Source organism: Pelophylax lessonae (assembly GCF_965119305.1).
Source record: "Pelophylax lessonae genome assembly, chromosome: 12".
Taxonomy (NCBI): Eukaryota; Metazoa; Chordata; class Amphibia; order Anura; family Ranidae; genus Pelophylax; species Pelophylax lessonae.
This window is the reverse complement of record NC_138779.1, coordinates 172524436-172539952: the sequence shown is the minus strand read 5'-3', so window position 1 is coordinate 172539952 and position 15517 is coordinate 172524436. Positions and strand designations below refer to the sequence as shown.

The following is a 15517-nucleotide window of genomic DNA, read 5'->3' as shown; positions in this document are numbered from 1 at the left end:
TCCCACTTGTTGTTGATTCTTCACAAAAAATTACAGTTTTATATCTTTATGTTTGAAGCCTGAAATGTGGCAAAAGGTCACAAAGTTCAAGGGGGCCGAATACTTTCGCAAGGCACTGTACATTGCGGATTTCACAAAACAAGCGTGTAACAAGATAAAGGTGTATGGCTGTTTCACCTAGGTTTTACACTTAATTGGGGCTCAATGTGGACTTCGATTTAAATTGCTTTATTTCTGACAGATGAGTGTTACAAGTTTTTTTTATATATATTTTTTTTTAGGTTAATTTTTTTTTTTTGGATATGTTTACATTATTATTGTTTATCAATTTATTATCCCTAATTGTGCATTTACTGTTGCTTTTATTTTTTATGTACCAGTTGTGATATTGTGACCATTATGAGCTATTACATGGGCATTTATTGGTATCATGTGTACAAGGTGTAGCCTGTCAAATATGGTGAGTTTATCAGGATGGCTGTGGTAGCTGGTGATTGTTCATTTATTTTTTCCCATTTCCATCCGTATATTACTAACACATTTAATATGCTATCTCTATGAAGAAATTGTTGGGCCCCTATACCAGTAATATATAGCTGTGAGAAAGCACTATTAAATAGTATGTATTTATCTGAACCCTTGAGTGCTATCTGATGGTTTTGAAAAATATGAGGATTCCTTCCCCTCGTTTTTAATTTTATTATCTATTAGTGCCGGTTCACATTTGTGCGATTGCGGAGATCGCATGTAATTCGGAGCGCACTGCTCCTAATTTACATGCGATCTCTGTGCGGTGCAAATTTCAGCCATACACTTTGTATGGCTGAATTCGCACCGCAATCGCACTAAACTCGCACGTGACCCTTTTTTTATCCGCAGCAGAATCGGATCGCATGGTGGTTCAAACTAGTGCGATCCGATTCTGTGTGAACTTGCAGATCGCACTGTGATATGCGATCTCAGATGGGGGTGTCGTCAACTTTTTGACACCTCCTGCGTTTCGCATATGGCAGTGTGAACTGCCAGGGGTGCGGATGCGATGCGGGAACCCGCTGTATATTCGCAGCTTTCCCGCATCGCAGAAGTGTGAACCGGGACTAACACTGTTGCACTGTGTTGTTTCACCTTATAGAGTTATATGTTTGTAAACCTTTATTAAATGTCTAGTTTATTGTTATTAATTAAAGAATGATCCGCCAACTGCTAAGCCTCCCCTCTTAGGTCAGGAAGAAGCGCGTCCTCATGGCAATCATGGATGCTATAATCAGCATGTAGGTGGAGCTTTGGCAATATAAGCCGGGTCTGAATGTGTTTCCCTAACCCCGCTGATGAAGTCCCACACAGGACGCAACGTGTGCAGGGGATATTACGTGACCCTCGGCCATCTTGGTACCTTTAGGTGATACAGCCATATGCCTTTATCTTGTTACACGCTTGTTTTGTGAAATTCGCAATGTAAGTGTTATTCGATACTTCATTAAAAGTTTTTAAGAGGAATGATTGATGTTAAGCACCAACCGTCCTGCGCAATGAAATTAAAGCAAAATAAATCCAAATAATCCCCAGTGAATGGAAGATACAAGGATTGGGAGCAGCAGCGTGAACGTGGGAACACACAAACAATAAGAGGATAAATTATATATAAAAGCTGTGCTCTCCAGTGAGAAATTAATTCACATAAATCATTAAATATAGCCCTAAAAAATTTGATTTGATAGCATTCAAGTGAAATCGGTGGATAATTAATTTCTTAATTGTTCACTTATCGCTAAGTGCCACCTTAAATTAAATACGTATACAAAAAAGAGAGGAATAAGCCCCATACAGTGGCTTATATTTTTAGATTGTAAGCTCTAACGAGCAGGGCCCTCTGATTCCTTTTGTTCCAAATTGTAGTGTAACTGTAATGTCTGCCCTCATTTTGTTACGCGCTGCGCAAACTGTTGGCGCTATATAAATCCTGTATAATAATAAATAATAATAATATAAGATAATTAAATAAAATAAACTAAATCAGCGATACACCAATATCATATAAATTGTGCAAAATAGCAATATAGTGCAAATAAATTGTGCATTTAGGAGTCCCAACAACACTGTTGATGAGCAACAAACAGTCCACAAACACTATCCAATGGATTGGAAAAAACGGAAGGATCTTGCTTTAAACTTGTGAATGCCTTCCCCATACACACAGATCACCCAGTGAGTCAAGCCTCTTACCAGAGATGGTAGACCCTCAAGTTATAGAGGGTCAATAAGAGCCTTAATGGGACAGGATAAGAATAGATGCCCTCTGTGTGCCTTCAACCAGGGATGGACCGTCCTCCTCTGCTACAAGATGCTGGGCTCAAGTACGTCATGTAAACAAAAGGGACTCCATGGTGGAAGTACATCATGTAAAGGTAATTTATTTAAAGAGTAACACTTACAATATAGACGATAAAAATGGGCATTCAGAGACAGCCGTGGTCCTCGGGGAACGCCGCTTCCACGTTCCGGCACCTGCGTTCCACCCGGAACCCGGAAAAGACGTAATCCGTAGTGCAGTGTAATCAGACGTCCCCAAGCATTTCGTCACTTCCGGTGACGTTATCAAGGGTCACCTTGAGCTGAGTCTCCACCTCCTCAATAATACTGGGAGGTCTATAACAAACTCCAATGATAATCTTTGTTTTACGCAGACCGTGATACGGATGAGCAAGAAGAGCGACCCAGAAGCACGGCGTAAAGCCAACGTACCGGTACAGTACCAGCACGAGCATACATCAATGGACATATGTCCGATATACTGTCGAAGGAAGCTGGAGCTAAGACGAACCTCATATCCGGTATGTTTAATGATCAATTAGTCCCTGAGTATGACAACCGGATGATCTACTGGATGGGGTAAGATAGCTCGCTTTCCTAACTAGTGACATTCATGCACATGCTATACCTGGACAGGTTTATCTTCAACCCTATAATTGTGAGAATCCACCAGTTGATTTATGACCCCCATGGACAACATATCCATCTAATAGTCCCTGTACGGAAGGGCTGATCGCAGCATCAGGTGACCGGTCATAGTACACTTTTGCCCCGCGGCCTATGTATGCAGCAAGGCTGATGTTTAGTTGAGGCGCCAAGACACCCTCTCCATACACAAGCCTGTCTGGATGTATTTAAAAGTGACACTGTTTATGGGTGGGCAGGGATAGTGGTTTTGAGCAGAGTATGGTTTTCACTAGTATCGGATACTTTTATACTTTTTGAAAATAAATATATGTTTTAACTACCATTAAGTCTAGTGTCTGCATTATAACCACTTGGTTGACATTGGGGGAATCTTCTTCCTGGTTTATCCGGTTGTTTGTTTGCTTGTCTAAACGGTTTTATGATCAGAACACCAGTTGGTGCTATAGACAATGGTATTGTTAATTTACTAACTTCATTCCACATATTAGTTAGGTTATTGTAATATTTGCTAGCATCAGGTGCCGCTGTTAAAGCCATTGTAAAGTCTTGTTTTTTTCCTATAAAAATAACAAACATGTTATACTTACCTGCTCTGTTCTGTTGCAGTGGATTTGAACAGAGCAGCCCGGATCCTCCTCTTCTGAGGTCCCTCTTCTGTGATCCTGACCCCTCCCTCCTGTTCAGTGTCCCCACAACAAGAAGCTTGCAATGCGGGCACCCGAGCGAGTCACAGGTCACTGTGTCCATTCAGACATGGAGCCCCGCCCCATCACTCCCCTGATTGGCTAGCTGACATTGACAATAGTGGCAGCCAATGACGGTGTCTCAGCCAATCAAGAGGGAGAATCTCGGAAGACTAAGACACTCCTGTACATCGCTGGACTGGAAGGGACCTCTGTTAAGTGTTAGATGGCTGATGCACACAGGTTTTTTTTTTTATCTTAATGCACAGAATGCATTAAGATAAAAAAAAAACTTCTGACTTTACAGCCCCTTTAATGAGTCTGTAACGTTTATCTTTAAAGTATTGATTTAAGTAACATTTCCTTATCTGTAACAAAGCAGTTCAGATTTATTCTTGGTACAATCTTTTTGCCTACAGTTTGTGTTGTGTGTTTCATTTCGGACCTACCCCTAAAAAGAATGGTGAGAAGTGGGCGTGGATTAATAACTGATATTATTTGTCTGTATTCACCCCCCCCATTTTCTTACATAGCGTAGGACTTCTGAGTTATGCTTTCTAAAGACCAATCAATACCAAAAGTATCTGCCAATGTGTAAAAGACCAAGAAAGGCAGTATATAAAAAAAAAAAAAAAAAAAAAAAAAAGCATGCTGATTCGTGTTACCCACCTAGAATGGTGGAATAAGAAGCAGTTATAAGAACCATTCCTAGTAAGAATAACAATAAGATTAATAACATTAAGAACCATTCCTAGGACCATTCAGGATGACAAAAGAGGAATCCATCTTTCGGAAAGAAGCAGTGGTTGATAGACTGAAAGCCTGAACCACATCCAAACAGACAGAAATTTTCTTTTGATGAACTGGAGATAGACTGAGACAGGAAAGAACAATATCTTGGTTTAGGTAAAAGGCAGAAACTACTTTCGTCAAGAAGAAAGTCCTAGGCCTCACTACCACCCGATCTCTGTAAAACCAGAAATGGTTTCCCTTCAGGGTAAAGCAGCCAATAGGACATTAGCCTTGCAGAAGTGATCAATACAAGGAACACTACCTTGTGGGAAAGAGTAGAGCGATTAATGGTAATTATGGGTTAAAATTGAGGTTTCTAAAGCGCAGAGAGAACCATATTTTGATCCCATGGAGTCACAGGGAACGCTACATAAGAGAACCCCATGTAAATCTTCTCTTCGCTCCAAAAGATCACTTTTACAATAAAGAGTATCGCCTGCAGAAAAGATATTGAGATCATAACTGCTGCTGCGGCCATGGCTCTAGAATAACCACTGAAATCCGGGGATGTACAGGGATGTCCTATGGATGGGAAGCGCTTAATAGGCACCCAGTAATCTATGCAAATGAGGTAGCTACTGGTGCTTAGCCTGACTGGCTAACTCACTGAATGAGTCTTCGGGAACAGGGCAAGCGCTGAGCCAATTCTCCCAACGTCCAGTACTGCAGTATCCAGTAGGCTGGGAAGCTGCAATCAATCAAAAAGACAAGCTCCCACAGCAAAGTAGAGAACACTCATGATAGGTATAAAAAAATTCAATGATTAAGAAAAAAGTGCTAGCAAAAATTAGGTTAGTCTTTAAAACGCCAGAGCTAGAAAAGATATTTCCATCCTCCTAGGAAACTTGCAAAAAACGAGGAATGCTAATATTAGAAAAGTTATCCTGAGCTGGCCTACTTTTTCTTTTTTTGCCAGTGTCCAGTCCTTTTGTGTGCGGCAGTGAAACCTAAAAGTTATAGACTTCATGTGTCCCTCAATGAATGAGAAAGAAACCTTATTTGAATTTCAAATAACATTTTCACTAGCTGCTGACACGTTAACAAAACATGCAATTGTAGCTCTCTCCCGAGAAAACACTGGACTTGCAGGAGGTGGTAGCTCTCAATTTTACTGTATGATGGGATCTCAAATGAGGGAATTTCAATATGCTCAAAACACTAACTCAAATGCTGGATCTCTTGCTGGAGGGAAATGATGCATTACTGACCACTTGCTGACAGTGCCGCCTACCAGTGCCCATCAGTGGAGCCTTATCAGTGCCTTGTCATTAGTGCCCACCAACGCCTCATCAGTGCCCACCAGTGCAGCCTCATCAGCACACATCAGTGAAGGAGAAAAATTACTTGTTTGCAAAATTTTATAACAAACTATGAAAAAATAGGATTTTTGTACTTACCGTAAAAGCCATTTTTCTGAGTTCATTGACGGACACAGCTCTCCATATTCAGCACCATAGGGTTATATTGCTCCCTACAGGAGTAGGACAATAGGCAGAAAAAAAGACTTGGCTATGCCTATGGGCAGTCCTAGGTGGTATACACCCCCCTCTTTGCTATAGGCCTTCAGTTTAGTAACAGTGTCAAGTATCAAAACTCCATAGAGGGGTGGGTGCTGTGTCCGTCAATGAATTTAGAGAAATGGATTTTACGGTAGGTCAAAAACCCTATTTTCTCTTTCCTTCATTGATGGACACCGCTCTCAATATTCAGAACCATAGGGACGTTCCCAAGCAGTGCCAAACATAAGGGGTGGGACAACAAAAAATCCCAAGGCTAAACAATAGCGAACCAGGAAAAAAAGGAGCTCAACAAAAAAACTGGAGTCCGACCTGAACAATACACCACAAAGGGGGAACAGACCCGCTAAACAGCAGCCTGCAAAACCTTGTGGCCAAAGGAAGCATCAGCAGATGCCACTTTGCAGAATTTAGTGAAAGTGTGCACCGATGGCCAAGTGGCTGCCTTGCAAACCTGCGCCACTGGCGCCTGATGGCGGAGGGCCCAAGAAGCACAAAACACCCCGGTAGAGTGCGCCAGTGTCAGAATCACCGACCCAGGCAAACCTCTATCCCTCAGCACCTGGCTTTTACACAAGCCAGGCCGTCAAAGCCAGCGAATGTAAGCAGGATAGAAGATCGGCCCTTAGGACAGCAGATCCTCCCTGAGAGGCAGTATTCAAGGGAAGTCGGCAACCAATCACACCAGGTTAGCGTACCAAGGCTGTCGAGGCCAGTCTGGGGTCACTAGAACTGGAATCCCTTCAGCCTTAAACCAGCACCGTGGCAGAAGCTTAAAAGTAGGGAAGGTGCAGATCAGGCGATACTGGTCCCACGGGGCCACCAAAGCATCTGTGACGTCCGCCAGAGGATCCCATGACCTTGCCACAAACCTCGCTACATTTCGGTTGAGTCGAGATGCCAACAGATCCACCTCGGGTGCCCCACAGGTGACATATCAGATGAAACATGTCCAGATGAAGGCACCACTCCCCTTGGTCAGACGCCTGCCGACTGGGATAGTCCGCATGCCAGTTTTTCCCTCCTGGAATGCGTATGGCGGAGAGTGCCGGAACGCAGCGTGCTGCCCGCCGGCTACATCCAAGGCTGCCAACACACACTTTGTTCACCCCTGGCGATTGACACAAGCCACCGCCGTGGCATTGTCTGACATGATCTGCACGAGAGCCCTCAGAGTCAATTCGTCCAGGGATTCAGGCACAGCCTAATTGACCGAAGTTCCAAGACATTGTAGTCTTGACTCCTTCAGTGTTCAACAACCCTGAGCTTAGCTCAGTCCCAGGACACCTCCCCACCCAGACAGACTGGCATCCGTGGTGACCACTGTCCAATACAAGGGGAGAAAGGAGGGCAAAAGAACTGGAAAACGAAGCCACCAGACCAGGGACCCCTTGGTTTCCCAGCTCAGCTGAATCCAATTGTTCAGAAACCTGGGACACTTGGCCCATTTCACCAGGATCTCGTTTTGAAGGGACCTTGTATGAAACTGTGCAAACAACCAACTTGAAGGTAGATACCATCAGGCCCAGCACACGCATGCAAGTCCTGAGGGATGACCATCTGCTGGACAGCAGGAGATGAATCGCAGCATGCAACTTCTGGAGTTTGTCCAGAGGAAGGAACACTCTGGCTAGAGCTGAATCCAGAGTCAGACCCAGATAATCCAATTTTCTGGATTGAATCAGAGCAGACTTCTGGTAATTTAGAAGCCAACTAAACTCCTTCAGGGTCTACATAGTGATCTCCACAGCGTCCATCAAGGCGGCAGAAAACTCTGCTCGTAAGAGGAGATCAACCAGGTAGCCCAGAACTGCAATCCCCCGCTGAAGTAGCAACACCAGAACTGGGACCAACACTGCAGGTAAGCATCCTTGATGTCGATAGAGGCAAGAAAATCCTCCCGATGTATGGATGCCACCACTATGCGAATGGACTCCATTCTGAATTTCTGTACCTGCACAAAGCAGTTCAAGGCCTTAAGGTCCAGAATCGGACGTACATTGCCGTCCTTTGGGACCATGAACAGGTTAGAATAAAAGCCTTTAAACCGTTCCTATACCGGAACTGGGTCAATCACACCCTGAAGCAACAGGTCTTGCACCGCCTCGAAGAGAGCTTGCAATCTGTCTGGGGACAGATGTACATTGGAGGGAAAGAACCTTTCCGAAGGGCAAGAATGAAACTATCTTGTAAACGGACAGTATCACTTTGTTGACCCATTTGTCATTTACCAAGGAGGTCCACGGGCCCAGAAACCAGCAAAGATATCCCCCCCACTCCAGGCATGGGTGAGGGCGCACATTCATTCTGAAGGAGCCTTGTCCGCGGGTCTAGAGAATCTCGCTCTCGGCTTGCCAGACCAGGGCTGCTTAGAACCTCCCGAGGAAGCCTTGAAAGGTTTTGAACCCTCGTCAGTGGACCCGAAGGGACGAAAAAACTTTTTGTGAGCTGAGAAACACGGGCCACATCTGCGACAAGGTTCTTTACCCTTCCCAGACTCTGGAAGAAAAGTACTCTTCCCCGCTGTGAGACATCTAATGATATCATCAAATGTTAGCCCCAAGCAATCACCTTGAAAGGGTAAATCAGTCAGAGCTTTTATAGAAGTCTGGTCCGCAGACTAACACCACACGCCTAAGCAGCACTACCTAAACAGACAGCTTAGAAAATCGGGGAGCCGCATCCAAAGAGGCATCACAGAAACTGTAGCCCCTGGACCAAATGGTCCGCCAGCTTAGCAAAAGGTAGAGGGAATCTGCTCACCCTCTAGGTCACGGTGCAAAAGTTTAGCCCACTTAGTCAGTGTTTGCGACACCAGGGCAATGGCCAGGACTGGCCTCAGCGCCGAAACAGCAATAGCGAACATATTGCGGGCCACAGACCACGCTTTCTTGTCAGCCAGATCTTTATAAGCTGGAGATTCCTCTACTGGAATTATGGTTGCCTTGGTCAACCTGGAGACAGGGGGGTCCACAATTGGTGGGAAAGTCCACTTCTTTAGAAGTAACCCTTCAAAGGGGTACCTCACAGCAAAGCGTTTAAGAAACACAAAGGGGCATTTTGGACGCTTCCAATCTATATAGACAAACTTGTCAAAATAGGAGGGATAAGGAAACACTTTTGCCAGGCGAAAAAACTCGTAGGTGCCAAAGTGAACAGTCCCCTCCGCCGCAGTCTCAGCTGCATCCTCCATTTTTAAAGTCTTCCGCACAGATGTATTTAGTGTGTCAACTAGCGCTTTCTCGTGCGCAGCTACGGGTGTGGAGGAATCATCCTCACTATCTGACAGATCAGAAAGCATGGCTACAAACCCCGGAGGGTGGGCCACGTCCGCGGCGGCAAAGTCAGATACAGGATCTGACGAGACAGATGAGGCAGGGGAGGGTGTTATTTTGCAAGTCCAAAGGCCACCTCCACCTGGGCGACAAAGGACTCAGAACCACCGTCAGTGCATCAGTGGATGGCTGGGACCTGCTGCCTCCGAGAGGGGGTTAGATGGGGAAACATGCTCCAGATGCTCCATAAAGTAGAAGGGGCGAACCCACCACAAAAAGGGTCTAGCACCACTATGGGACACCCCCAACGCACCGGTACCACCAACAGGGCACCAGTACCCTACAACCTGCAGCAGAGAGGGGGAGAGATCCCACCAAACTCACCACCCCACCAGTGTAGTACTAGTCTGCACCTGAGATAGCTCAGTGTCCATGTGCTGTGTCCAAGGGAAAAGAAAACCCAGGAGTCAACACCAGGGGAAAAGGAGGAGCTCCCACAGCCAAAATCGCCACCCAGAGGCTCCAATGTCATGGCCTCCGTTCCTAATGTACGCCGGACCAACCAAACATGGCCGCCGGACCAACCAAACATGGCCGCCGGACCAACCAAACATGACCTCTGGTCATAAGAATCACACAGGCCCCAAAGAAATGGTGCCGACGTGGCATCCACGAGGCTCCCAGGGACCAAGGAGGGACCCCTAGCAACAGCCACCATGAGAGGTCTCCCCCGAACCACAAGTACAGTGCAGCACACTATCCCCTACCAGCTGCCAACCCACTGCGCTACCCAGGGGGAGGGTGTTACTAAGATGGCCACCAGGAACCACTTAAAGGGGGGGTCTGGGGGGGGGGAACCCGCAAGTCTCACCATCCCAGGAAGGGGCCCACGTCCACCCCAAACATCCAGGGAAGAGGGGAGACCGCTTTTCACCATACCAGGAACCAGGCGGGCACCACTCCAGACAGAACCTCCGCACTATCAAAATGGAGGGCTGTCGGCCAGGAGGAACGCTGCAACTCAGGCCGAGAACTGGTCGTATGCAACCTCGCTAAGCGTTTAACTCGCAGGCCAGCCCTCGTCCAGCTGGGCTCTCGTGGCCAACCTAGAGCAGAGCTCTGATTTGCACGTGCTCATTGGCCAGACTGGAGGGAAATCCCACTGAATATCTAGATTCAGTAGGGGGGGGGGGCCACTGGATCTAGATATCCAGCCCATCACTCAGCCGTGCAGTTGATTGTAGATATCGCAAGAAAAAAACAGGAGAAAGAATTCCATGTAAAAAGAAAAATGCCAGGACCAGGGATCCCTAGATCTTTACTCCTGACTAGGTAGAATAAAACTGAAGGCCTATAGCAGAGAGGGGGATGTATGCCACCCTAGGACTCCTGTAGAGGACAAAATAACCTTACGGTTCTGAATATGGAGAGCTGTGTCTGTCAATGAACGAAAGATAAACTCTCTCTCAAAATTTTCATTCTTTTTTTTTTTATTTAGCAAAAAAAAAAAAAGAACCTAGTGGTGATTAAATATGACCAAAATAAAGCTCTGTGTGAAAACAAAATTATAAAAATTTCATATGGGTACAGAGTAGCATGTCCGGGCAATTGTCAAAGATTGACAGTGCTGAAAGCTGAAAATTGGCTTGGGCAGGAAGGGGGTACAAGTACCCAGTAGGCAAGTTGTTAATGTGGCAAAAGGTTAGTAGAGTCACATTACTTACAGGTTTTCTCCAGGGTTGACATACACTTGGCAAGGGAGGGAGCGTGTCAGCTTGGCATTGGTGTCTACAGAGGCTGGCTTAGGTTTCTAAATAGGAACAGAAATATAAAATGTAAAATGAGGAGCTTTAGAAACGAGGAATTTTGAGTTTACTGTAATCAAATATATGAAATTTGCAGGTAAGGTCAAAGGCTGGCTATTTATAGACCCTGGGCTACAGGCTGGTACCTCCAGGTAATTGGAAACTTTTAAAGCTTTGCAGGATATGCCCCCTGGGTGTCCCCCATTACCCAACCCCTCCTAAGTCTTTTAACAAGCAATGCAGAGTAACACAGGAACAGAGTGCCCTTTACTTCAAGATAACTGGATTTTTGACTTACCGTAAAATCCTTTTCTCTTAAGTTCATTGACGGACGCAGTTCTCTGATCCATATCAGTAGGGTTATACTGTCCCCTACAGGAGGCATAAAAAAAGTTCTGGCTATGCCTATGGGCAGTCCCGGAGGGTACACCCTCTCTCTTCCTGCATAGGATGTCAGTTTTGTATCAAAGCAGTGTCAGAAAGTAACATCAACCCAACTCAAAATAGAGGGGCGGGTACTGCGTCTGGCAATGAACTTAAGAGAAAAGGATTTTATGGCAAGTCAAAAATCCAGTTTTCTCTATCGTTCATTGACAGACGCAGTTCTCTGATCCATATCAGTAGGGACATCCCAAAACAGTGCCATAAAATGAGGGGTGGGAACACCAGAAAAGATTAAGTCCCCAAGGCTAAACATAGCCAACTAGGCAACGTAGGACTCAGAGCAAAAGATGAGGCCCACCTGAAACAAACAGTAAACACCCTCAAGGAAGGCCAAAAGGTCTCCAGACAGCCAGCAAAAACTTTGCGGCCAAAAAGAGGTATCTGCAGATGGCAGCATATCCACGTCATAAAATCTGGTAAAGGTGTGAACAGATGACCAGGTAGACGTCTTGCAACCTGAAGCACAGATGCCTGTATGGGGAAAAGCACAGGAAGCACCAGGCGCCCGAGCGTCTGTGGCTAGCCTGACCAGGTCAGCGTACCAAGCTCAGCGAGGCCAGTCCGGAGCCACGACAAAGACCAGAATCCCTTCCGCCTCGATCCTGCGAAGAATTCTTGGCAGCAACTTGAGAGGAGGAAAGGCAGACAGCAGCTGATACGGACCTTGGCCCATCTGTGAGCGCACTCACATGACCATGCCGACGTCAGCCTTGCGCAGATGACCACGCTAAACTTCTCGGCATCGTTCAGGTTGAACTTAGCGAATGTTCTTGCTTCTGACAGAACCCATGGTGCTACCATTGCACCCGCCAGAGGGTCCCTGGAGCAGGCCACAACCTTAGCATTATCCAGTAGATGCGACGCCAACAGGTCCACGTCTGAAGTACCCACAACGAGGGCACAACTGCTGAAAAAACCTCCGGATGGAGAGACCATTCCCCTGCATCCAAGGCCTGTTGACTGAGGCAATCTACCTGTCAATGTTTCCACACCTGGAAAGGGAACAGCGGAGAGAGCTGGAACAAGGTGCTCTGCCCAGCGAAGAATTGTCACTTCAAAGGCCGCGAGAACACCTTTGGTGCCCCCTTGGTGAATGACAGAAGCCGCGGTTGTGGCGTAGTCTAATGAATGTGCACCGGACAGCAGCAGGTGCCCGATCCAGTGAACTAAGCAAAGCTAGATCGCTCTCAGCCCCAGGAGATTGATCAGTAACCTGGATCCTCCAGGGACCATACTCCTGAAGCAGAGAACCTGCCGAGGACTCCTCCCCACCCGGTCAAGCTTGCTTCCGCGGTGACAATTGTCCAGTAAAAAGGGGAGGAAGGATTCCAGATCAAGACTCCCTGGTCAGCCGGCTCCGAAAGTTCAGAGAGTTTGGATTCTAGTCCCATCGAGAAGGATTGCTATCTGGGGGATCCCCAAGAGGGATTGAGCGAAAGGGACTGCCTCGAAAGACGACACCATCAGTCCCAGAACTCGCATGCAGGTCCGAAGGGATGACCATGGGTGGGACAGTAACTTTTGAACCGCAGTCTGAAGTTCCAAGAGTTTTTTCCCCGGGAGAAAACACCCCGACGAGTCCAAAGTCAGGCCCAGATAGACCGTGGAAGGGACCAGGGTTAACTTCTGAAGGTTCAGAACCCATCTGAACTCCTCCAGAGTTCTCATTGTGACTTTCAACTTCATTGTCAGCATCGTAGGGGGACACCACACGGAGAAGCAGATCGGCCAGGAAACCAGGACCGATACCGCCCGCTGCCATAACAGCGCCAGGACCGGAGCAAACACCTTTGTGAAGACCCAAGGAGCAGAAGCAAGACCAAGGGGTAATGCCCCAAACTGAAAGAGATCCTTTCCCATGGCAAAAACGGAGAACCCGTTGGTGTCCTGAACACAACGGGATGTGAAGGTAGGCATCTTGATGTCTATTGAGGCCAGGAATCCCCCTGATATAGGGAAACCACCATCGTGCGAACCAATACCATCTTGAATTTTTGATCCGTACGGAACCATCAAAGGGCCAGTAGGTCCAGCTTGTTGAACGAGTAGGCCTTGTCAACAGGTCTGGAAAAAAAACAAATCTCTTGTTTGCCAGACCAGGGACGTTTGGAACCACCCGAAGTAGTCTTGAAAGGACTTTGCCACATCGACTGTCCCCAAGGAACGAAGAAACTGTTTGTGAGCCGAAAGGGAGGAACCCCGTCTGTGATGAAGGCCCTTACCCTTGTTAGCCTGTAGAAGAAAAGCACTCTGCCCCCCGTGAGACCCTTATATAATGTCATCCAGGTCAGAGCCAAACAGGCGATCCCCCTGAAAGGGGAGATCAATTAAGGCCTTCTTAGAAGTTTGACCGTAGACCAACAGTCAGGTCAAGTATATGCCGGACAACCATCGCCGAAACCGACAGGTGACCCATACAAAGGAGCCTCATACAGTGCAACATCACAAACAAATTGTAGCCCCTGTGCCAGCTGGTCCAACAGCTTCCGCAGGGCAGGAGGGACTTGCCCCGCACCAAGTCACGGCATTGGAACTCCGCCCAACAGGCAGAGTCTGCGTGGCAAGGGCAAACATGAACACTGTTCCCAGTACATACCCAGCCAGGGAGAACAGATCGCGGACCACAGCCCGCGCAATCCTATCCCCCAAGTCCTTAAAGGACGGGGATTCCTCCACCTGAACAAAGGTAGTTCCATGCAGCCTAGAGACCGTATGTCCACCAAAGGCAGAACAGTCCTCTGTACCAGAGACTACCCAAAAGGGTAAAGTCTAGCAGCCGCTTAAGCACCCCAGGTGAACGTCTCAGACATTCTAGCAAAATTAGCTGCTCCGATCAATACCACAAGGGCCCAGAAATTTCAGAGAATCTCAGAGAGAGGTCTTTGTCCTTAAAATCTGAGCATGAAATTTTTAGAGAGGATTTTGTTTTCAGGAGGAAAATATTTTTGCCTGGGCTATTTCCAGAATGAGGCTAAGTATTCTAGGCAAAGGGAATGTTGGAAAAATTTGATTTTCTCTCCTGCTGTCTGTACAGCTGATGCACAGCTGACACCACTCATGTTACCTGCAGCTTGCCGGAGCCAGATTAGTATATGTGAACTTCACCTGTTCTCATTACATTCACTGTATCTATTTGGTGTTTGTATGCTTGGGGTTAGGTGCTTTTTAAAAGGCAATGTTGTCATTTTTAACCTTTATGTGTAGTCTGCTTATGTTATGGTTTTGATGTTCAGAGTTTTTACATTTTTGCAACAATGAAGTATTTTTTAATATACCGCAATGTGCCTTTGTCCCCTTCCTCCTAAATAGAACTCCTTTTGCTGGGGAATTTCCCCGTTTCCTTTTCTTCAGGAGATGAACTATAACCTGCAGTTTCTGGAGTTTTTCCAAAGGAAGGAGCACTCTGACTAAGGCCGAGTCCAGAGTCAGATCCAGATAGTCCAGCTTTGTGGACGGAACCAGAGCAGACTTCTAAAAATTCAGAATCCAACCCAACTCCCTCAGAGTTTGTATGGTGATTAGGTTTTTCCACCAGAGCAGTAGGAGACTCTACTCGCAGAAATAGGTCATCCAAGTAGCCCAGTACCGCGATCCGCCATTGGCGTAACAATGCTAGCACCGGGGCTAATACTTTGTAAAGACCCGATTAGCAGAGGCGAGACCAAAGGGTAGGCCACAAACTGATAATGCTCCTCTCCCACGGCAAAGCGGAGGAAGCGCTTGTGACTGCCACATATTGGAATGTGAAGGTAAGCATCCTTGATGTTAATAGAGGCAAGAAAATTCCCCCCTGATGCAGGGATGCCACCACCGTGCGAACAGACTCCATTCTGAACTTGTGCATCCGCACAAAGCAGTTCATCGCTTTGAGGTCCAGAATTGGATGCACCTTGCCTTCCTTCCTGGAAACTGGAAACAGGTTTGAGTAAAACCCCTGAAATCGTTTCGATGTCGGAACTGGGACAATCACCCCTTGAAGGAACAAGTCTTGCACCGCCCAAAAAAGACCCTGTAAGCAGTCCGGGGACAGGTGCAAGTTGGAA

The 15517-nt window shown here is 46.7% G+C and overlaps 1 protein-coding gene across 1 annotated transcript in view; it reads right to left on the bottom strand.

Annotated features, from left to right (window-relative positions):
• LOC309568693 (mediator of RNA polymerase II transcription subunit 25-like) overlaps positions 1-15517 on the bottom strand; it is a 201206-nt gene that overhangs the window by 109760 nt on the left and 75929 nt on the right. The window contains exon 11 of the mRNA XM_082274434.1: positions 10950-11035. Within this exon, the coding sequence (XP_082130560.1) occupies positions 10950-11035 (86 nt within the window). The remainder of the gene's footprint in view (positions 1-10949; positions 11036-15517) is intronic.